The sequence below is a fragment of the Protobothrops mucrosquamatus genome, unplaced genomic scaffold (genome assembly GCF_001527695.2).
Source record: "Protobothrops mucrosquamatus isolate PMUCROS unplaced genomic scaffold, P.Mucros_1.0 scaffold3746, whole genome shotgun sequence".
NCBI lineage: Eukaryota > Metazoa > Chordata > Lepidosauria > Squamata > Viperidae > Protobothrops > Protobothrops mucrosquamatus.
In genome coordinates, this window is record NW_015389699.1 from 22,801 (window position 1) to 47,124 (window position 24,324).

The 24,324-nt window shown below is 43.5% G+C and overlaps 2 protein-coding genes across 2 annotated transcripts in view; both read left to right on the plus strand.

Annotated features, from left to right (window-relative positions):
* LOC107298146 (general transcription factor IIH subunit 4-like) overlaps positions 1-2,604 on the plus strand; it is a 14,727-nt gene extending 12,123 nt beyond the window's left edge. The window contains exon 5 of the mRNA XM_015827510.1: positions 1,007-2,604. Within this exon, the coding sequence (XP_015682996.1) occupies positions 1,007-1,179 (173 nt within the window). The 3' untranslated portion in view covers positions 1,180-2,604. The remainder of the gene's footprint in view (positions 1-1,006) is intronic.
* A 5,793-nt stretch (positions 2,605-8,397) lies between these two features.
* Positions 8,398-19,783, plus strand: LOC107298151 (cholinesterase-like). Its single transcript, XM_015827515.1, has 3 exons — positions 8,398-9,905; positions 18,371-18,525; positions 19,749-19,783. The coding sequence occupies exons 1-3, from the start codon at positions 8,410-8,412 to the stop codon at positions 19,781-19,783; spliced, it is 1,686 nt and encodes a 561-aa protein (XP_015683001.1). The 5' UTR covers positions 8,398-8,409.
* Positions 19,784-24,324: the final 4,541 nt, after the last annotated feature.

The window sequence follows — 24,324 nt, forward strand, 5'->3', positions numbered from 1 at the left end:
TTGCCATTAGCTGGACCGTCTGGGCATTAATCTTAACTTTAGTCCAATACAGACGTAGTCCTCGACTTACGACCACAACTGAGACCAGAATTTCCATTGCTAAGCAAGGTGGTTATTAAGTGAGCTGCACTCGATTTTATGACCTGATTTGCTCCAGTGTTTAAGGCAAATCACCACAGCTGTTAAGTGAATCATATGGTCATTAAGCAAATGCAGCTGTTTCCATTGTTGGAAGCCTGCTGGGAAGCTTGCGAATGGAGATCATGTAAACCTGAAATGCTGCAACTTCATAAATACATGCTCGGTTGCCAGGCGCCTGAATTTTGATCATGTGACGGGGATGCCAGGATGGCAATAAGTGTAAGGACCAGTCCTTTTTTTAGTGATGCTGTAACTCCAAATGGTTACTAAACGAATGGTTATAAATCGAGGCCTACCTGTATATCAGAGAGGCATCAGCAAGAACTCCAGTTCTTGCTCACTTTCATCTCTGCTTTCTTTAGCCTTAGACTAGTTCAGGGGTAGGCAACCTTGGCTCTTTTATGACTCGTGGACTTCAATTCCCAGAATTCCTGAGCCATCATGGTTCAGCTTGGAAATCTCTCTCTTTCCCCTCAGCATGGCTGGCTCAGGAATTCTGGGAGTTGAAGTCCACGAGTCATAAAAGAATCAAGGTTGCCTACCCCTGGACTAGTTTTTCTCAACCTTAGTAACTTTAAGATGTATGGACTTCAACTCCCAGCATTCCACAGCCTGACTGTGGAATTCTGGGAATTGAAATCCACACATCTTAAATTTGCCAAAGTCAAAATATACTGCCTTAGCCTCGTAGACTTCCTGGTCCGAGTTTGGATCTCATTCTTTGTATATTTCTTCCATCTTTATTCCTCTTTTACCACATACTGCTGCCTCTGCCTCTTTTCCTCACTAATCTCTTCCTACTTTCCCAGAAACCTCTCCTTGAATGGCTTCTTGAACATCTTTTTTTTCCAACTCTTTCCCACAGGAGTCCTATACAACCAGTTCTTATCCCAGGTGGACTTTGAGCTGCTCCGTAACCATGCCAAGGAACTTGGGGTCCTCGTTTTTGAGAACCCAGCCAAGCGTCTCATGGTGGTGACTCCCGCCGGCCATTCAGACGTCAAACGCTTCTGGAAGCGTCAGAAACACAGTTCCTGAAGACATGGCTTGCACTCCACGTTCTTCTGAATAAGTTTGTTGGGAAGTGGACCAAACAAAAAGGCGGGAATATCTCTCCTCCCATTACTTTGAAATGGATACAAGATACAGAGAGAAGGAAAACAGGGATGCCTGCCTTATTATCCCTTTGGCAGCCAAAAAGAGATATGGAACTTAACAAAAAGGAACAACAAGAAAAAAAAGTTCATTGGTTCAGTTTAAGTGTCACCTTTCATCAACTCTCTCTGGCAGGAGTGACACCCTAACTGGGATAACATTGGCACGAAATAGGGTAGAAGTCCAATAAAATGCTTTGGGAAAATAGAAATAGCAGGGGCAAAGCCATCTCACTAAACTAAAAGGAACTACTTGAGGCCAATGAGTTGTTGATGCAAAGTTATTAAAACTGAAGGGATGTGTAATTCGTTCCCTGCATGGTTGAATACTGAATCTTCAAGGTGCAAGGGAGTTCTGGTATCAGACTGTCTACAACCTGGCATCATCCAACTATTTAAACCCTTGCTACTATCCTCCTGAGACCTATCTGGGGAATGATAGAAATTGGAGCCCACTACATCTAGAGTGCAGCTCGTTGGAGAAGGATATCAAAAAAAAAAAAAAGCGTTAAGCAATTATCATTTTTATTCTTTAAATGGCTTGACCCTCTCAGCTCAACGGGTGCAGAAAGAAGAGACAGTATTTCATTTTAGTTTTATAGAAGCTGCTAATGTGTAGGCTGCCTTGTTCTAATAAGGCGTGTGGTTTTTATAGGTGTAATTCAAGGTGTTTTTCTATCCATGTGTGAATGAAGACAGATCTCTATGCAGAAGCTGGGTTTACACATTGCATTAACCCATATTGTGATTAGTTTGGCCCTAACGTGATGTGTTCAGCACACCAAATCACTCTATTTTGATCTGGCGATGTGCCCAATCTGATATCAAGGGAATATCATAATCCATCATGGGGTTGCCATTTTTTTTTAAAAAAAACAACCAGTGCCAAATATTCAGATGTTTCAACGGGACTCAGCAACGTAACTCCAGCATGAAGATGCTGTGATTTCACTTGTTCCTGTTCTGCCTGGAAGGGAGACCATTGTTGAAGATAATCTGTTCACCAATCTGTCCTGTGTTGATGAACTTGCTGAATCCTGAACGCACAGTTGAAGCCTCTGTTCAGATGGACGGATCAGTCAGCAGGTTCCTCATTCCACCTCTTTTATCTGAAATTCAGATATTGAATTAAAACTAGCTGAGGAGTTGTGGGAATATCTTCAGGTTTTTATTCTTCATCCTAAATTTGGCATCTCCAAACATTGCAGAGGATGTGCTGTATTTTATACTTGGGAAGCTGTGCTAAGAGGCTTATGGGTGGTTGTAAAGAGGAAGTGGGAATCTTTTGTGTAAATCAAACAGACAAATACGATTTTTTTTTTAAAAAAAGAATAAACTATCTTGGATGTATTCCTGTACTCAGAAGTTTTGTTATTGCAAAGTAAAGAATAATGCTAGCAAATGGGGACCCAGATTGTTGAGGCAATAGGCTGACTCTGTAAACCACTTAGAGAGGGCTGTAAATCTCTATGAAGCGGTATATAAGTCTAAGTGCTATTGCTATTGCTAAATGTAGTAATTGCTAAAGATGAATAATCCAGAAGTTTTCATTCCAGACAGCTAATAAAATTCTTAGTTATCTCTGGCTGTCATAGACATAGGCTTTCTATCACTGAAAGGGAATTCAGTCAAATTGCTTTAGTGCAGTGGTGGCGAACCTGTGGCACGAGTGCCAGAGGCGGCACTCGGAGCCCTCTCTGTGGGCACGCACACTGTCGCCCCAGCCCCGCCTCCCCCCCGCAGCCCATTCCTCACCAACAGCCCCCCCCGGAGGAGAGTCACCCCTGGGTGCAGCCCACGCAGCCAAGCACATGGCAGCTGGGCAGCACATGATGCTGTGGGGCACGGGCGGAGGGTGTAGCCACCTAGGTGCTGCAGGGCTGCCTGGGTGATCTGCGGCAGGCCGTTGATGGCCCTGAGGGCGGGTGGGGTGAGGGCAGGGGCGGGGCAGTTTTGGGGCACTCGTCTCTAAAAGGTTTGCCCTCACTGCTTTAGTGAGTTTCTCCTATTGTGATGCACACTTAAAATAACTTTATACAAACTCAGAAGTTCCCAACTAGGCCAGTCTTTCTCACAGGGTAGCGGTTGTGAGGTAAATAGGAGGAGAAAGAAGTACAGGTAGTCCTCGATTTACAGCCACAGTTGATCCCCAAATTTCCAATGCTAAGCAGGACAAGTTGTTAAGTGAGCTTTGCCCCATTTTGCAACTTTGCTTGCCACAGTTGTTAAGTGAATCACTGCAGTTGTTAAGTTAGTAACCCGGTTGTTAAGTGAATTTGGCTTCCCCATTGACTTTGCTTGTCAGAAGGTCGCAAAAGGTGATCACATGACCCCCCCAGGACACTACAAACCATCATAAATACATGCCAGTTGCTAAGCATCCCAATTTTGACCACCACAGGGATGCTTCAACAGTCGTAATCGTGAAAAATGGTCCTAAGTCATTATTTTTGCAGTGCCCTTGTGATTTTCAACGGTCACTTAAAAAATGGTTGTAAGTTGAAGACTACCTGTATTGGATATGAGTTGTTTATAAAAATAAAGGCTGGATATAAATTAAATATTACTCCATGGAGTGGGCAGATCAAAGAGGAAAGGACCTCCCCACCTCTTCCGGCATCCAATGATGCTGGCATACTTTCCCACCTGCAATCTCCCCATAGCCTTAATCACAGTATTAAAAGAGGGGTTAAGGAAGGATCAGAAACCAGTTGCATCCAGTTGAATTTCGCATCCAGTTGCATTTCAGGCCAGTTTTTGAGTCGTTTTTGGATCCCAGACTTGGCGCCTTCTGTCCCTTTGGCTAGTGCCTGGCAGCCTAGTAGTGGATGCTAGGTAAGTGTGTGTGTGTGTGTGTGTGTGTGTGTGTGTGTGTGTGTGTGTGTGTGAGAGAGAGAGAGAGAGAGAGAGAGAGAGAGAGAGAGAGAGAGAGAGTTTGCTGTTATTTTAAATGCACCGGGTCTCTGTATTTTAAAGGACCATTTGTGCCTCAGTGCTTAGTTGATTTGGGATCGAGTGTGGCAGTTTTCCAGGCCAGTGAGTGTGTGAGTGAGTGACCATAAGCGGAACCTGAGAGCCCACTTGTGTAACAGGAGCAAGACCAGAAATCAGGTGAGTGTGGTCCATTGTGGAAAGTCACATCATTACAGCATAAAAGCCCCCAGCCATCTTTAATTTAATCAGTGGTGGTTCATGAACTTAGGCCTTGCTAGGTATTTACTTCTGTGCAAAATACTTTGCAGCTCACTATTGTCTATGTTGCATTGCACACAGTATAGCTACCTGTGTAGCAGCATAATAAAATATGTAACCTCAAAGGTGTGTTTCTTTGTTAGTAAACCCCGCGTACTGTTCTAATCTTTCCCTACATCTGAATTATTGACACGAGGCCTATTGTCTTGCTCTGTGGAAGGTGGTCCTCAGTTAATGACGGAAATTAGGATCTGAATTTCTGTTGCTAAGCAATGTAGTCATAAAGCATGACGTCACACAATTGCCCTACTTAAGTGACAGCAGTTTTGGCACTTCCCACTTGCCATTATTAAATGAATACTGAGCCATCATTAAGTGAGGATTCAGGTGGTTACCTCCCAACTGCTTCCACGTCATGGTTGTCCCAAAGGTGCTTTTTCCAAAAGGAAACTGGACTTTCATGGGTTTTTTTTCTTTGAAAATGTTTCTTTTCTCATCCAAGAAACTTCTTCAGTTCTAACTAACTGGTGGGGAATGGAAGGATTTATTTTCTATGCAGTGATCTGGTTGTTCGTTCTCTTGAGGGTCATTGAGGCCATTTGGGGATTTATCTATATCCTCAAGAGTCACCTGAATTAGAGTGCAAATGGGTGTGGAACCTTCTTGGGATTGCTGAAAGGACAGCATTGTAAAGAAGGAGATATCCCTCCCCCTCTGTTGCAAACCTGCACAAGAATCATTTCACAAGTTCATGGCACAACACAGGAGAACAAACTCATCAGGACAGGATTCAGCAATCCATCTGCACCTGAAAGACAAAGGTCACTCTTTTAAAGACAGTAAAGTCCACATTCTGGACAGAGAGGACCACTGGTTTGAAAGAGGTGCCAAATTAAAATTGAATACCCCCCCCCAACAGGATTGTCTCTTTTGCACAGGAGGTAGAAGATGTTTATGTATCTATCGATGGCCGATTTGTTACAGTGCCAGGCTTCCAGGAATTCTCTAGAATTTTTGGACCTGGCTTAGTCTACGATGGTCACAGTTTCCCAGTTGAAATTATGGTAAGTCTGTGCATAAATTGTGAAATTAAAGAGTTTTCATAATGTCCTGTGACTAGCACTCTGACAAATTGGCCACTTTTCTGAGAGAAAACAACCAAGGTCAGGGAGCACCAAGGACTCCTCATTTCAATCCTTAGCTACAAGTCTTCTCCTTTAAAGTAGAATAAATTGCTCCAGATCACTTGTAGTATCTCAAGTGAGAAAGCTGGGTGGATTTCCTCGATGATGTGTTATTTGCTTTCAGGTTCTTTAGTTGCTTTGAAATCTGGACAGATGTTGTAATGGCTCTTTTCAAGGCTGCAGGTTGCACACCAGAGATGGTGACTGTCCTTTGCTCTAGAGTTCTCTCACCCCATTTGAAGGAAGTTCTCTGCTTTTCCATCTCTTTGATCCTGGAGCCTTTTGCCAATATTTGCAGCTTCCTCCCCCTTTGTGGGCAGAATCCAGTGGGTCAATGGACCTTCGTGCAATATATAAAGGTGCTCTTTTCATGATCATTTTTTGTGAGCAGGATACAGCCTGGTCATCTCTGAAACTTTCTTCTTTCGAATAACCAGTAGTCCTGTTGAATCTGACAAGTGAGTAAAGTCTGCAGAATTTAAAAAAAAATATTTTTTTTCAGATAATTAGAAGATGATTTTTAGGAAAGGGACTAGAATATCTTTTTTTCTTTTAATTTAGGCTATTTAGGCTAGTTAATGCTATTCCAGGCTAAACATATGTAAAGAGACAACAGTTTCTTCAGCCATAATATGAAATGTCTGCTAGAGTTTGAGACATAGAGAAGGAGAGTGGGGTTTTGGGATCAGAGAATCCTGTTGCTTGAGGACAAATAAAGTTAGGTCTTCTTCAGAAAAACCACAGTGTCATGCTGCCATCTGAGCCTGAATCTGAGGAGGAAATGGAGCTGGAACAGGACCCTATGGAGGCAGAGGGAGAGGTGTCTGTGGCTTCAGAGGACTGTAGGGAAGAGCAGGCTGAGGCAGGCCAGGGACCTTCAGGATTGGAACAAGGGAGACAAGAGTTCAGGCGATGAGCAAAGCCCACCCCCACCTGATCCTAGAGCAAGGAGAGTGGAGAGAAGGAGGGAACAACCCAGGCAGGCTCAATTACTCAGGAGGAGAGCGTCCCACCCCATTCCACAAGGCACACCTAGGGATTGAGATTTAAGGAGATGCTGTGGGATGGGGCATTTGTTGGGACCAACACTGATTCATTGGAGTGTTGTGTGTTGTTGCTCTTGTTCTGTGCCTTCTTTTCGGAAACTTGGAAACCTTGACTATCAGACTGTATTTTGGATTCTTTCTTTTGGAAACTGCTCAGGCAAGCTCGGATTCAAACCGACTGGTTAAGTTTATGTTTTCTTCCTTGTTATCTCTATGGCCTTGACTACTTTCTTATGCTAATCAGCCTGTATTTGAACCTACTTTCAAGCAGAGTTGGCTGAAGGGATGTGTGTGTGATCTTTTGTTGGAGGCTTGCCAGCAAAGTGGGAACATTTGGGGAAAATTGGGAGCAATAAAAGAACTGTTTGAATTGCCAACTGACTGCATTGCCTCTCTGCTGGCTAATATAAACAGAGATGTTTATATTAGCCAGCATAGAGCACCTGCCAAGGAAAGTATGTGTGGATGGGAAAATATTACGGTTAGGGCAGAGTTCCACAACATTTTGGCTTTGTGGATCAGTGGGGAGGGGGGAGAGGGGATGGATCCATATGTGTGGCAAGCATGCATGCTGCTCATGTGATTGGGTATGCACACATGTACACGCACTTGCCTGCCACTTCCGCGGCCCAGTTCTGAAAGGTTCAAGGCCCGGTAGTGGACTGTAGCCCAAGGATTGGGGACCCCTCAGGTTAGGGGAATGTAGCTATTCTAAAAAATATTTCTGAGGCTGGCCTTTTTGTGAAAGAAAATACAGATCAGCTTTATTTAGGAAATCCCATGGTGATTAGAAATCCTGAGTTGCTGGTTCAGAGACAGAGGATGAAATTCTGCTCTTTATCTTTTCAGTTGTACCTGACTTTTTATAACACTGTTTCTCAAACTTGGCGACTTTAACAGGTGTGGACTTCAACTCGCAGAATTCTGGGAATTGAAGTCCACACATCTTAAAGTTGTTAAGACTGAAAAGCATTGTTTTATAGACTTTAGAGATTCGTTCTCTCCATTTTTTTCTGATTCTTTACAATTTTGTTTAATGTTTCTAGGTTTTAAACAGTGTCATGTTTGTTGGTATTCTGTGCTGGTCTCTTTTATAAATGCTTCCAACCATCTGACAGGAACTGGCTTTCTAAGGAATTTTATTGCACAACATAACCACAAAAGAGTGCAGGTTTATCTTTGTAATCCTAGGTTTCAGTTTGACATGGTCTAAAACAGTGATGGCGAACCTTTTAGAGACTGAGTGCCCAAACAGCAACCCAAAACCCACTTATGCATCATCGGGTGCCGGGTGGGCGTGGCCCATTGGGTGGGTGTGGCCCATTGGGTGGACGTGGCTGCGGTGGTAATGGCAGACTGGATGGGACTAAAAAGTTCAATCAATCAATTCCAACTTTGCAAGACTTTTTTTTTTTCGCAAGAAGGTGAAATTGATTGATTGATTGAACCTTTTTTTTTTTGCACACAGCGGTGGAGGCGTAAAGCGAAAAGGTTTTATAAAACCCAGCTGAAGGCCTAGGGCTGGGGTGACGGTGCGCATGCCCACAGAGAGGGCTCTGAGTGCCGCCTCTGGCACCCGTGCCATAGGTTCGCCACCACTGAATTAGCATAAGGTGGACTTATACAGTAAGAGGAATAATCTCATATTGGTTGTAACTTTTTCCAGGTCCATCAACTCTTCCTACTGTTGCAATGCTTTGTCAGCTATGCCCTTCTCTCCGGTGCTGCCTCCTCCTCCTCCTCTTTCCATTAGCCTCCAGTTCTGCTTCTAATGGGGACACAGTGGTCATAACCAGCAGTGGCCCTATTAAAGGCAAGCAGTTCCTGGCTGGCCCTGGATCTGTGACAGCCTATCTAGGCATTCCTTATGCCGAGCCTCCCCTGGGGAAGTTGCGCTTCCAGAAACCTCTTCCACATCAGCCATGGACTCAAACTTTGGAGGCCACCAGCTTTGGCAATTCCTGTCCTCAATTTATTTTCCAGGATTTCCCTGAAGCAGAGACATTTACTCCTAAAACACCACTGTCAGAAGATTGCCTTTCCCTCAACATCTGGGTGCCGCACCCACAACCTTCTTCACCAGTGCCTGTTTTGTTCTGGATACACGGAGGGGGATATTTAATGGGATCATCTTCTCTGGACATGTTCAATGGGGCCTCCTTAGCTGCCACTGAGAATGTCATTGTGGTCACCATCAATTATCGCTTGGGAGCCCTAGGCTTTCTTTACTTGCCAGAAGCTGCTCCAGGGAACCTAGGTTTATGGGACCAACAGCTGGCCCTGAGGTGGATAAAAGAGAATGCAGCTGCCTTTGGGGGAGACCCTTCTCGGGTGACCATTTTTGGTGAGAGTGCTGGAGGATCTTCTGTGAATTTCCATCTTCTTGCGTCAAAAAGCCAGGACCTTTTTGCCCAAGCGGTGATCCAGAGTGGAACAGCCAATGCTTTCTGGTCTTGGAGGTCTCCTGAGGAAGCCAAACGGTTATCACTGGAATTTGCTCATTTGCTAGGTTGTTCCGAGGACAGTAATACCAACATATTGCATTGCCTGGAAACAAAAAATGTTTCCGAATTTATTCGGCATGAAATATCTATGTTGTTCAAAGGTGGCTTCCTTCTGAATTTTCCCTTCAGGCCAACCGTAGATGGGGATTTTTTGCTTGGTGATCCAGAGAAGCTCATGGAGGAGGGGCAAATTCAGGTCAAACCCATTCTCATAGGAAAAACCTCTGATGAAGGACCCTCATTTGTCACTTATGTTTTCTCTAACACCACCCACAATCTCATCAATCAGGAGCAGCTTCTGAAAGGGATAGGACTGTTGGTGCCAAATGCAACTGAAGACTTTGTTCAGACAATTGCCCTGAGGTTCAGTGAAGGAAATCAGGGCCCAGCAAAATACCGCTCTGCTCTGTCCCACTTCTATACAGATTGGATCATTGCATGCCCATTGATTGAAGCTGCAAGAAATTTCCAGAAAACAGGGAGTCCTGTATATGCCTATTTATTCGCACATCGCCCTTCATGGTCAGTCTGGCCTGAATGGATTGGGGCATTCCATGGTGCTGAGATTTCTTTTGTTTTTGGGACCCTTGAATCCGTGCTTCCTGTCAATCAAACGTACACAGAGGCTGAAGCCAGACTGAGCCGTAAGATGATGCAATACTGGGCAGAATTTGCCAGAACTGGGTAAGTGGTTCACTTTATTTCTATAAATTTGTATTTTAAATCCAAAGAAAGCCCCCACCCACCTTCAACAAATGTACTTTATATGTAAGTAATGCACCCATAAAGAAATACACGCTATTACTTTGCTTATGTTTACAAGTTAAGTTAATACAGGCAGTTCTCGATTTACAACCAGAGTTGGGACCAGAATTTATGTTGCTAAGTAACTTGTGAAATGAATCATGCCCAATTTTAAGACCTTTCTTACCACAGTCATTTAGCAAATCACTGCATATGGTTAATTGAATCGAGCTTCCTCCACTGACTTTGCTTGTTGAAAGTCAACTGGGAAGGATGCAAAAGGTGATCACATGACCCTGGGATGCTGCTGCCATTGTAAATACATGCCAGTTGCCAAGCACCCACATTTTGATCACATGACCATGGGAATGCTGCTATAGTTGTAAGTGCAAGGACCAGTTGTAAGTCACCCTTTTGAGTGCCATTGTAACTTTCAATGGACGTTAAATGAATGGTTGTAAGTCAAGAACTTACAGGGAAGAGCCCTGAAATTTTTAAGGATTCTTAATTATGTCACTTATAGGTAATCGTTCTTTTATGTGTTCAGTGGTATTACACATATTCCAGGTATGTTATTTCTACAAGTGGAATAAAGAAGGCAAAAGGGAGGTAGGAAAGAAGGCACTGCTGTACCATTAGAAGAATGAGCAAAGGCTAGCAAGGGAGTAAGTAATAAAGAGGAAACTCCCAAGATGGAGGGTGCCCAGGGTGTGAGGAATGGGGGTGGTGGATTGGGATTGGCAGATTTCAAGAGTCTATGAGGAGCTGACCTGCATTTGGATCAGCAAGGAGGAGACTCAAGAGATTTCACCAAGCCAAACCCCACTCTTCCCTCAAAGTCCTCTTTGGGAGTTCCTGTTCTGATCCTGAACTAAGATGCTTTTTTAATCCAAGCCAGACAGATAACTCAAACAAAGATGATTATAAAACAGACATTTAATCAGGAATACTGCTGAACTCACGTTTCTTGGTAGTTTCTTCTGAATATTGTACATCTGCTCATCTTTATTAGGTAAGAAATCAATAATTCCTCCATATCAACTTCTAACGTGGAATGGGACCCTGTTTGTCCTGTGTTGGTCCCATGCTTATCTCAGACAAAGGCATTCCAAACTGGCATGTAGCCAGATATCCTGTGATCAACTTGGTATCTCCTCCTACTGACCTGTTAACATGGGATAGCTGACTAACTAAACTACATTACCCATAAGCCATCTCTTAAGTAGACAGCGCTTAACCCAATAAATACTAAACATTCTAACATACAGATCTATATGCTCTATTCAGGGTTACATTGATCCAGCACACTCCCCACTGGGAAATATAAATTTCCACTACTAACTAACTGAAGTAAGCAAAAAACATAGCATTGAGGCATGCAATTCTCATTGCTAACTGACTATTGATTAAAATATACAAAACATGGTATCAAAACACGCACAACTATAAGATAAATATCAAAACATGCACAATTATATCAGAGGTAAACAAGTGTTACATCAAACAATTTCAATCTTCCGGTCTGGTCTTCTTCAGCAATGGGACCAGGTCGGTGATCAGTCTGGTGCAAGAGTCTTTGAGTCACGATCTGACTCATGTGGCTTCACGATCTGGACCTCATCTTGACGAACTAGTCCATCAAAACTGGGTGGGGCCCGGTGCACAAGTCCCATGGACCAAGAGTTCTGGTATGCATCCTTGTCTCTCAGCAAGACAAGGTCTTCTTCCTGTAGGAGAAACTGGAACCAAAGAAACTTCTGGAACAGAAAAACTGGAACCCAAAATTTTTCAGGAACAAAGGAACCTGGATTCTCAGGATGCTCAGGAACAGAAGAAGCTGGAACCACAGGAAACTCAGAAACAGCAGGAGCTGGAAATTCAGGAACAGCAGGAGCTGGAAAATCAGGAACAGCAGGAGCTGGAGAATCAGGAACAACAGGAGCTGGAAAATCAGGAACAGCAGGAGCTGGAAAATCAGGAACAACAGGAGCAGAAGACTCAGGATACTCAGGAACCGAAGGATCCGGAACCACTGGTGGAGTGTTGACGATGGCTGCTACTGTTGTCATGAGGGTAGTGAGGACCTCATGTGTGGGCGTGGGTGTCTTTATCGACATAAGAGTCCATGATTTTGCAGGGTACACCAATCATGTGCTCCCATGCTTTGCCCATGTGAGATACATGGGGAGGGTGATTTTTGGCCTTCAGACATTTGTCCATCACTGGGTCATGACAAATACCTTCAATAGTCTGTAAGTCCTTGCAGGCTCCTACAAAGCTAATTCTTGGGATGCTAAGACAAGTGATCAGGACAATCAATATGATGCCCAATCTCAGGTGTCTCCGCTTAGAGGAGGGTTTGAAACTGATTGGTTGAAATTTACTGGGTGCCTGAGCGTTGGCATGTTGATCTGGAGCTGGAAGCATATAGCATTTTGGTCTCTGTGGCATCAGGCTGTCTGGACAAGCCAAGAACTCAGGACCTTTTAGCCAGATTAACTCTGTTAACTGTGTGGCAAGGTTGGACCACTTAACTTGGTTCACAAGGTTCTTATCTGTTGGCACATGTTGCCATTGTTCAGGGCTTACAGATGTTTCAATCTTTTCTACTCTATTGCCTACATAGACGTAGAAGTGTCTGCTTTGTTTGCAGATGTAGCTTGACATCACCTTGCTGTCTGCTTAGAAGGTGGTGGACTGTAGCTCAAGGCCTATCATTTTCGTTGTCAGCTTGGTGAGTTTTGCTGTCAATATGGTACCACTGAGTTCTAACCTTGATACGTTGTGGCGATGTATTGTTAGTCTGGCTTTTCCAAAGATGACACCAAGACTGCAGCTCTCCCCGCTGTAGATTCTGATGTATCTTATGGTTGCAATCATAACGACGTAAGTGTGGCTCTCCCCGCTGTAGACTGTGATGTATCTTAAGGCTGCATTTACCTTCGTTGACACATCTGAGGAAGCGTACAATTCTTTCTTTTGCACGGTGGCAGGTGAGCTGGAGACATACGTGTGCTGCACTTGTATGCTTTGAATACATCTTAGGAGTGCACTCCACAACTCCCAGTCTTGTTTCTGTTCTGGCAGACTCAGCCTGTCCCAATGTGTAGTGCTTTGGGAGAATGCGCGTAGCTGCAGAGATTGTTTGTCGACTATGGACAAAGCTGAGTCATCGTGACTTTCACAGGTCTGGAACACTGTTGCTTCCAAAACGGGTTTGGTTGTCACAAGCATGAAGTGTTCTTGGCATGGTTTTGGGTGAGGTGCTCTTCAATTTCTGGGAATGGAGGTTCTTGAGATGCTTACCTGGGTTGGAGTTTGCGGTTGATCAACACAAACCGTTCCTGAGATGGCCCATTCAGGTTCCATCTTAAAGGCAGTTGAGGAGCTTGTTGGGCCTCTGACCATTCCGTGGTAGGCAAAGGTGTCAGGGGCATCTACTCTCAATGGAGCCAAGATTTCGGCTTCAGGATTTAGGAACCGTGAGCTCCCTTCTAACGGCTGGATGCGGAGTCCAGTGGCTTTCCTCTCCGCTGTGCTCTGTGGTACAGAGCACATTTCTTTGCTTGGGGGTTCGCTGAGGAATGGTGGGTTGTTACACACTAAAGTGCAGTTGACCTTGGTGGGTGGCTCTGGGCGCTCTTTGGAGTCATGCTGGGGCTCCTTGGTTGAAGGAGGAGTAGAAGCTACTTGTTGTAGCTGTGCAGAGTCTTGATGCAGGGCTTCCGGGTACTTGACACTCTTGCTCGGGTGATGCTTCCCTTCAGCTTCACCAGCTTTGGCCATGTCTTACGGAGACTCACAGCATTTGAAACCAGCCTTGTACTCTCCTAAGTCCAACTTCCTTCTCCAGGGTGTTGGAGGATCCAATGGTGCTGTGCAGGGTTTGCCTTCAGGCTGGGTTGGTACGGTGTTGAGGTCATCTGGAGCATGATCGGTGGCTTTTGGGTGGACCTCATAAACATTGTTTCCAAGAGCAGGGAAATGTGGTACAGACGGCTGGCATTTTTCTTCAGAAAATGTCTTGTTGGGGTTAACTTCCAGTGGCACAGACGAGGAATCTTGAAGGTCTGGCCTGAATACTTCTGCTTGTGTGCTTACTTGTTGGAGGGTTTCACATCGTTCAGGTGGTGCATTGCTGGCTCCCCGGTAGGCTGGCACAACTGGTGGTTGAGATTCTCTTCTGTGGTCAGGTCTGGTAGCATTTCCTTGGGATGCTACCTCCTGTTGACGCAGTAGGGACTCTAATCTGGCTCGAGCTCTTGCAATCTCATCCCCGAGCGGCAGCTGGTCTTGCTGTGGGGCAGTTGCCGCTGTAGGTGGACCCATCCGGTTGCCATCAGTGGTATGGTTCGTTGGGGTCAATGGTGTAGCAACGGTGGGAAGATCTCATGATCTAGATGTTGCGACGTCAACTCTGTGGCTGTTCGACACATCTGGACATTGAGATTTTTCTCCTTGTCTACTCGGTCTTGGGGGGCTTGCGGATAGCTGCAGCGCTCTCACCTGTTCACGTTGAAACGCGCTCTGGTCATCAACGTAGGCTTGCACACGGTTATGAGGGCTTTCTCTTCCTAGCCCTTCTAACCTATGTGTAGATGTGGCATCTTCCAGCTCTCTCTGGAGAACCACTTCTCTTATGGCTGCCTCTTTTGCTTTCTGTTGCATGTCTTCCCTTTGCTGATGCTGTGCCTCTACCACGCGAAGGGCTGCTGCAGCCTGAGCTTACTTTTGCTGACGCTCTGCCTCTGCCACCCGTAGGGCTGCCGCAGCTTGAGCTTTGGCTACTTCTTCCCTCCGCTGTCTTTCTACTTCTGCTACACGTAGAGCTGCTGCAGTCTTCACTTTGGCCAATTCTTCTCTTTGCCGCTTTTCTTCTACCGCTGCTTGTGCGAATTGGGCGGCAAGGCTCTCTATCCATGAGGCTCGGGATGCTTGGCCATGGAGAGAAGACGCTTTTGAATGGTGGGAGGCGCCAGTAATCTGAGATTGTTGTGACATGCTGGAATACGCCTGGGCTCATGGTGAGTTGTGGCAAAAGGATGAGGCTTTGCCAGAGGCATGAAATGGAGCCACTTGCGATCGCTGGGATGGTGCATGCGAATGGCGGGAAACTTCGGACTTGGCCCTCTCGATTGGTCTGTCTTTCGTGTAAGGCTTGGTCTCTGGGAGCTGCTTTAAGCTCTCTAGAGACTTTTTACATTCCTTGTTCAGGCTTTGCATCATGCTATCGACTGTTGGGTTTCCTAATTGCGCCTGAGTCTCTTCGAGATGTTGTTCAGAGTTTGTCCATCGTAGGAAAGCTTCTTCCCTGTCCAGTTCTAATGAGATCACACATTTTGGGAAGAGCTCCTCCATAGGTGCTTGGTAGAGTTTCTGTAATTTCTCCCAGTCTCTTTCGTGGCGTTCATATCTCCACTTCCATGTTTCCATCAGGGTCGACCGCATGACTTCTGTAGGCCTTTTTTGTTGCCTCAGGTCATAGGGAACCTGGGACGTCTTTGGCCTCACTGAGGCTTGAGCATCAGCCTCTATGTACAGGTCAAGGTTAGCTGTTTGCAGCATTTCTCCTTGGCCAACTGGTTGGAGTGTCTCATCTAGGCTAGTTGGTTGAACCCCTTCTTCTAAATCTAGGAGATACTCTGCCATGGCTAGAACAGGTTCAGAAAACTTCCTAGCTATTTTAAAGTGAATTAGATGAACTTTGCTCTTTGACCACTAGGGGTCGCTACTTGCAGATCAGCTACAAGGGTGCTGTCTGTGGGTGGAGGCACCACTGGGTGCGCTCTCCTGTGTGCGTGGGTACTTCAGTGAAGTTTACCTTTTGTCCACTAGAGGGCTGGTTGTTCCAGCTCGCGGGACTGGCCTAAGGGATTTTAAAGGGGTTTTAATTACTTTTAAATTTGACGTATCTAAATATTTCTTTTTAATCAATTTTTAATTAGATGTATATGTTAGTATTTTAATCATTGTCAGCTGCCCTGAGTCCGCAAGGAGAAGGGCGGGATATAAATGCAAAAAATAAAATAAATAAAATAATAAAAGGCTTGTGTGGAGTTCCTCCTTTAACCACTAGGGGGCACTTGAAGAGAGGCCAGCCAAATTCTTTCTTTACTACCACATTGCCCTTTAGTGGCCACCTGGGAAATTACTGAAATTCCAGTTAGCTCCCATAAATCCCCACCATGGTCGTTAAGTTGCCAGCTGCAGACTGCTTGGGAAATTACTGAGCTCCACTAGCTCCCATAATATCCACTTGGTCAGTACAGCTCTGTGATAATAAGCAAGGTTAATTTGCTGCCTTTTTCTTCTCCTTAATTTGCCCTCAGCAAAGACACCAGTAGGGGTGACTGCTTGTGTGAGTGATTACTTTGGGTGAAGTTCACTCTGTGCCCTTTAGGGGGTGTTGGTTACTTTGGATGAATTCAGGGAACTTGCTCTTTGACTATCAGAAACACATTCTGCATAGTTATGAATTTCAGTGAAGTACCTTCTTTCACCTCCAGGGGGTGCTCTTAACTTGGGTTGATGCAAGCCTGCTACTTGCTGATCAGTTACCAAGGTGCTGTACTTCCAGCATGGATAAAATTCTGAATAGGTGTTGTGTGCAGATTAGTCACTAGAGGGTGTTACTGCATTTGCTATGGAGCTGGCTGTGCCTCTGAAACTAGACGCCTTTCTCCCCGCCCCCATCCAAATTCTTTCAATTCCAAGAGAAAAAAAGGGGGGAGCCAGCTTTGCTCCACCAGTTACTAGGTTAGTTGAAGAGATTGATTACTTTATTGCTGACTGGTAGAACTGGGGCCCCTTCTGGGGTGAATTGAACTAAGCAACATGCAGACAAAGGAAATAAAGTTCTGAAATCCTTTGGGCAAGGCATGCAAACAAACATTCATATGCAACATCAATTAGCTGTCTTTCTTACTTGCCAAGAAACTGACTGTCATGAGTTTGCCTCTATTGTTTATGTGATCTGTTTGCTCTTTCTGGATTTAAGAGCGATCTCTTTATTACTGTCCTTGGCAACCTGATTACTTCCCTTAGCAACAAATTAGCCTGTTTGCAGAATCGTGAGGCCGGGAGGAAATCAGCATTCTTGGTAGCAAGCTATTTCAACACAGACAGTAACCTCTTGTCCTCTTTTACTCAGCAAGGGAGAAACATGCATTATTTCTTTACTATAAAACATTGACTGGCAACAGAATCAGTAGCAAACTGGTATTCTTAGAACAAACATGAAGAATAGTTTCTCAAGTCCTTCACTTTGCCTGCTAGCAGATGGATGGGGCACACTTCATCTCTCTTTTAGATCAAACAAGGCATAGAAAAGTTAGTCAGTATTTCTTCGCTTTTACGAAGGGAGCAGAGACAAAGATTGAAGCTGTTTTTTACTGCAAGGATGCAATCCATCTAACATTGATTCCTCAGTTTAACGAAGAGGAAAACAAGCATGTCAATTTACTGCATCCAAGCAGGACATAAAGAAATACACTAACTTTTACTTTTAGCGAAGAGAGCAGGCAGATGAAACTTTAGCAATTCAGACAGATGAAAAGGCAGTTACTTCTTGATATGGAGAATAATATTAATTTTTACTTTTAGCGAAGAGAGAAAGGCTTTAAAGCTGATATACAGAAAAGTATGATTTCTTACTGTTCTGATCCTGAACTAAAATGCTTTTGTAATCCAAGACCAGACAGATAACTCAAACAAAGATTATTATAAAACAGACATTTAATCAGGAATACTGCTGAACTCACATTTTTTGGTAGTTTCTTCTGAATATTGTACATCTGTTCATCTTTCTTAGTAAGAAATCAATAATTCCTCCATATCAACTTCTAACGTGGAATGGGACCCTGTGTCCCCTGTGGTGGTCTCATGCTTATCTCAGACAAAGGCATTCCAAACTGGCACGTAGCCAGATATCCTGTGATCAACTCCTACTGACCTGTTAACATGGAATAGCTGACTAGATAAACTACATTACCCATAAGCCATCTCTTAAGGAGACTGTGGTTAACCCAATAAATGCTAAACATTCTAACATACAGATCTATATGCTCTATTCAGCATTACATTTATCCAGCACAGTTCCCCTTCATTATAGTTTCTCAAGTCAAGACCAATCCATTTGGAAAAGAACTACATCAGAATAACAGAGTTGGAAGGGACCTTGGCGGTCTTCTAGTCCAACCTCCTGCTCAAGCAGGAGACCCTATTCCATTATGGACAAATGGCTGTCCAATCTCTTCTTTGAAACCTCCAGTGATGAAGCATCCAAAGCTTCTGAAGGCAAGCCGTTCCTCTGATCAGTTGTCCTCACTGTCAGGAAATTTATCCTTATTTCTGGGTTGGTTCTCTCCTTGATTAGTTTCCATCAGCATCCTTTTCTTCCTCCATAGGAATCCTGCTGGGTTGGTGGCCACCGAGGATGAGTGGCCGCTCTATAATGCCACAGAGCAGAATTTCTTCCTTTTTAATACTGAGCCATTCCAGGAAAGGGCAAATGAGCACTGTGACTTTTTAAAGAGCCATTTTTCAAAGACTGAAGAGCCACGTAAGTTCCACTATTAGTTCTGCCTTTGGAGGGGAGTAGTGGTTGATGAAAAAGATATTTTTTTAAATCTTATTTATGTTTCTAGATCAAATATAGAGACCACCCATCTCACTCATACAGCAATCACTAAAAATCTTGTTTTTATTGCCAGCCTTTGCTGAGACTGAACTAAAACATACTCTTTTGATTTTATAGTGGGCAATTTTGTAATGTCTCAAGAGTTAAGTCTCTAGTTATGTCTGAGAACAGTGCTTCTCAACCTGTGGTTCACAGGGGGTCCACAAAGACTTGAAAAAATGTTATGATTTAAATCTTGAGTTAAATCTTGGAGGTCCATTATCACAAAGGATATTTAAAGGGGGTCCTTGGTGAAAAAAAGGTTGAGAACCACTGTTTTAGGAGATCACTATGTATATTTTAGTTGCTCATATAAAGTTAACAACAACTATAGTAGTAGTAGTAGTAGTAGTAGTGATGATGATGATAATGATGATGATACTACTACTACTACTACTACTACTACTACTACTACTACTACTACTAATAATAATAATAATAATAATAATAATAATAATAATAATACTCCCAAAACATCTGGACCACCACTTGACCACCATTGACATTGGCAAAAAGCAATTTCTTGGAATAGCTTACATCATAGGTGTCAAACTCACCACGTCACGTGATGTGTCATGACGTATCGTGACTTTTTTTGCATTGCCAGTGTTGGGATGGGTGCAGTCTCCTCGTGATACAACTGGCCCACAGGCCGGCAGTTTGATGCCCCTGGCTTACATCCTGCGATGATACCTTTAACTCCATCAAACAATATCTGCCTGTCCCAGCTCTTTCAGAAGGCCTGGATAAGTGGACCAAAAATGTCAAATCCAGTCTAAACATCTGGTTGACTATGTGATGAACAATAATATATTTTGATATATATTTAATAAATATGTAATATACCATGGAATCTATGGAATCTTCAGAATCCAACTTCGAGATGTCCCTAGATGTACTTTTTCAGGAGGCAACTGGACTTTCTTGTATTTCTTTGAAGACATTTCGCTTCTCATCCAAGAAGCTTAGCTCTTCTTCATAAAAAAGCACCTCTGGGACAACCATGACCTGGATGACTGAGAATCTCTAGACAACTTGTAGATTCAGATTCTTTAGTGATAAGATGTCCACCTTACCTTGATATTTCACTTTTCTTTGTTCTGCAGACAAGTCCGAAGGTGATTCTGTTTCGTCAGACTAGGAAGAAGAGAAGAGGTAGGAATCCAATGCTTGGTTGTAGTAATGGGGATCAGTTGGGATCAAGTCGGATCATTTCAGAAGGGGGCTAGACTTCTTTCTAAATAGTAGTATCACATCGGCATTCCAAACAATTTTTAAGTAGCACTTTTGTGGTTCAGCCTCACTGTGCAGAGTGGAAGCTCTCCAAGCCAATGACCTTTGTGGAAGAGGAACCTGGAGGATCTCTAAATCGCAGCATAAACAAATATAGATCTTGGGCACAGGGAAAGAAGGAATGAGCCATTAATAGTAAATTACAGAGAAGATTACACAGTGCTGAGAAAGAGGAAACATGAGAATGAAACTCAGCCTGGGAGGGGGATCAGTTTTCAGATGAATGGGACTATTTAATAGACAAATGGAGATATTAGGAATGTGTCCTTGTAGCCCCCCCATGCCTGTGGTAAACATTCACATAGGCAACCCTGAATCTCAAGATGCAAATATTTCTTCTAACTAAGACCATTGTCCTTTCTAGATAACAGAAGAGCAGGAAGTAACTTGAGATCAGTTATGTTATTACTTACTAATATATATGCATGTATATAAATCCCCCTCCATTTTGAAATGTATAAATATGAGTGAATCTGTCAGATCTGCCATCATAATCGCTTCAGCCAATTTTGTTTCCCTGGCATGGTGCCATAAAATGTGGGGAAGAGAGATAATGGGGTTGTAGGGAGGAGGAATGATAGGATGACAGGAACCAGAGGTGCCAATCTGGAACAAATTGGTGGATCCAAGGACACGAGCGTGAGAATGGAATGCGAAACTACATCAAAGGCACGCCAATCCTTAAAGCTGTTACCAAAACACCTAATTAGAATATTATTGGACACTTACAATAAATTGGTCAAGAGGGGAAGGCCAGGGAGAAGGGGGAAAGGCAGGCTTTGCGCAGGAATACTCAGATCCAGCTTTTCTTGCACTGTAACCACTTGACTTTAGTAAAAGTATACTTTTTGCTACAAATTGAGTTGAGGGCCTTTATTTCCTAAACGTCCAAGCTGGGACAAGCCTGACAGCACCCTTTTCTCTGCAAGAGTTTTTCCCACTGTTTTCTGAAGGGAATTTCTCCAGTGCGCACTGTTAACAGTAAATACTGCAGCAAGCCTTGATTAGTTATTTTACATCCTGCATTTGGATTCCACAAACTCCACCTTGTTTAGTATAAGATGGGAACAGAGAGCACCTTAGATGGACTTTTAAGGTTAAGATTAAGGGACCAGGCTAGACATCAGGAGACTGTGAGTTCTAATCCTACCTTAGCCATGAAAGCCAGAAAAGTAGGATTAGAACTCACAGTCTGGTAACGTTTAGCCTGGTGCCTTAATCTGAATCTCAAAAGTTCATCTAAGATGCTCTGTGTTCCCATTATACTAAATAGGCCAACTTGAGGCTAGTCACTCTCTCTCAGCCCAACTCACCTCACAGGGTTGTTGTTGTGGGGAAAATAGGAGGAGGAAGGAGTGTGGGTTTATTTGTAAAAATAACCAAGGTGAGATACATAAAATAAATAAAATTCTCTTATTCTACCTTTCTACAGAGAAGAGCATTCTGGAATCTCTGCTTTGCCTATTTCTTGAACTGGCCTACCATGAAGAGCTGCCATTTAAGTTGAATCTCTTTGAAAATCCACATCTTAAAAGCACTATTTGAAGACGTAGCTCCAGTGTTGGCTTCAGAATAGCGGTTGTGTGTTTATTTCTCTCAGGAACCAATCAAGACTTTTCCTTAAAGCCTGGGGAAATGATGACAAGCTGTGCCAGAGAACCTTCCAGAAGTATCCATTGTCCTTTCAGAGACTGACTAGGGGGAACTTGGAAGACGAAAAAGGAGACAACTAAACCCCACATAACCTTTGCTGTAAAAATAATAAACTGCTAGGTGTAATTTGTTATATCTTGATTTGAGACAGGCTTTTAATTACCCCCTCCCCAAAAGAACCTCTTAATAAATACTGTCTGAATTCTTTGGATAAATATCCTGTTATTTTCAGAATGTTAAAACTTGATGCAATATGGAAAAACAAATAAAGGAAACAGGAATTCTGCCAATTTTTTCTATAACCTAATGACTATCATATCTTTTTCATAGGGCTGAGATCCTTAAATCTAATAAATGAGCAGGTTTGGTATTCTGGGTATTGCAATCAAAACTATTTTAATATAACCTGATATGGAGAAACCAGTTTAGACAGGATGCGTAAATTAGGATATGATCCATTTAATTAGAGATGTTTTCTCATGTGCTGTAAAAACAGTTTCAATCTCAGATTCCAGCAGTTACTGGAATCCTTTTTCTGCTTTGGAAAAGGAAGTCCACCTGTTGCCCAACCAGAGAAATTCATAGTATTAAGAGTTGGGCTTTCTAAAGTTTTGCCTTTAGCAACTATCTACTGAAACTACCTCCATCAGCTTCCCCCGCCCCAAAATCCTAATGTGATGTGGGGAAGACCCATCTCTACTCTTTGTGCTTTCAATCTGGACTCCATTGATAAAACTGTCAAATATAATAAAAGACACACGTGTTAGAATGGCCCAAGGAGCAGGCTTCAAGAGGACAGAACAGTCACACATAGCAAATGTTTAAAAAGGCAGAAATAACTACCATTTGCAACCTCCCAACTGCTTCCCTGTTGACCTTGATTGCAGGAAGCTGGCGAAGAATGCCATAAATGGCAACCACCTGTTTATGGGATGCTGTGATATAATAGTTAGCCACAGCACTGAGCACCCAGATTGTGACACCGTGACTATGGGGACACTGAAATGGCCGGAACCTCAAGGACATCATCACCCCTCATTCAGTGTTATCATGAGTTCAAATGATTGCTGAATTATTGGGTCATTCAGTGAGGACCACCTGTAATTTTATCACACGATCATTCATTTGGGGAATAAGATAAAATTAATGGGAAGGAAATAAGGACAGAAATTTCACAGAATTTGATTTCTCAAGTCTTTCTCCATGTGTCCTAAGGCTGCAAAGCAACATGTGCGTGTGCTATTTGCCTGTGGCTACCCCTAACAAATGCTCCTTTACAAATCTCAAAGCCACCAGCCCAATTCAAGTTTCTAGTCTTACATGTTCCTTTTCACTTTCACTGCTATTTCACCAAATCTCCTGGAGAATCTTCCATTCCTTTTGTTTCCTGAACTCAGAAATCCAGATGAAGCTGGCTTGCAACCACAATTTGCGAGTCCCCTCAAGGCTGGGCCTTTTGGCTTCATTCTTCTTTGTTAAATGTCTATGGAGATTCTCAGTCATCCACATCATGGTTGTCCCAAAGGTGCTTTTTCCAAAAGGCAACTGGACTTTCATGGGTTTTTTTCTTTGAAAATGTTTCTTTTCTCATGCAAGAAAATTCTTCAGTTCTAACTAACTGGTGGGGAATGGAAGGATTTATATTCTATGCAGTGATCTGGTTGCTCGTACTCTTGAGCGTCATTGAGGCCACTTGGGGGTTTATCTACATCCTTGGAGTCACCTGAATTAGAGTGCAAATGGGTGTGGAACCTTCTTGGGATTGCCGAAAGGACAGCATTGTAAAGAAGGAGATATCCCTCCCCCTCTGTTGCAAACCTGCACAAGAATCATTTTACAAGTGCATGGCACAACACAGGAGAACAAACTCATCAGGACGGGATTCGGCAATCCATCTGCATCTGAAAGACAAAGGTCACTCTTTTAAAGACAGCAAAGTCCACATTCTGGACAGAGAGGACCACTGGTTTGAAAGAGGTGCCAAATTAAAATTGAATAGCCCTCCCCCAACAGGATTGTCTCTTTTGCACAGGAGGAAGAGGTTGTTTATGTATCTATCGATGGCCGATTTGTCACAGTGCCAGGCTTCCAGGAATTAACTTGAAATTTTGGACCTGGCTTGGTCTACAATGGTCACAGTTTCCCAGTTGAAATTATGATAAGTCTGTGCATAAATTGTGAAATTAAAGAGTTTTCATAATGTCCTGTGACTAGCACTCTGACAAATTGGCCACTTTTCTGAGAGAAAACAACCAAGGTCAGGGAGCACTAAGGACTCCTCATTTCAACCCTTAGCTACAAGTCTTCTCCTTTAAAGTAGAATAAATTGCTCCAGATCCTTTGTAGTATCTCAAGTGAGAAAGCTGGGTGGATTTGCTCGATGATGTGTTATTTGCTTTCGGGTTCTTTAGTTGCTTTGAAATCTGGACAGATGTTGTAATGGCTCTTTTCAAGGCTGCAGGTTGCACACCAGAGATGGTGACTGTCCTTTGCTCTAGAGATCTCTCACCCCATTTGAAGGAAGTTCCCTGCTTTTCCATCTCTTTGATCCTGGAGCCTTTTGCCAATATTTGCAGCTTCCTCCCCCTTTGTGGGCAGAATCCAGTGGGTCAATGCACCTTCGTGCAATATATAAAGGTGCTCTTTTCATGATCATTTTTTTGTGAGCAGGATACAGCCTGGTCATCTCTGAAACTTTCTTCTTTCGAATAACCAGTAGTCCCATTGAATATGACA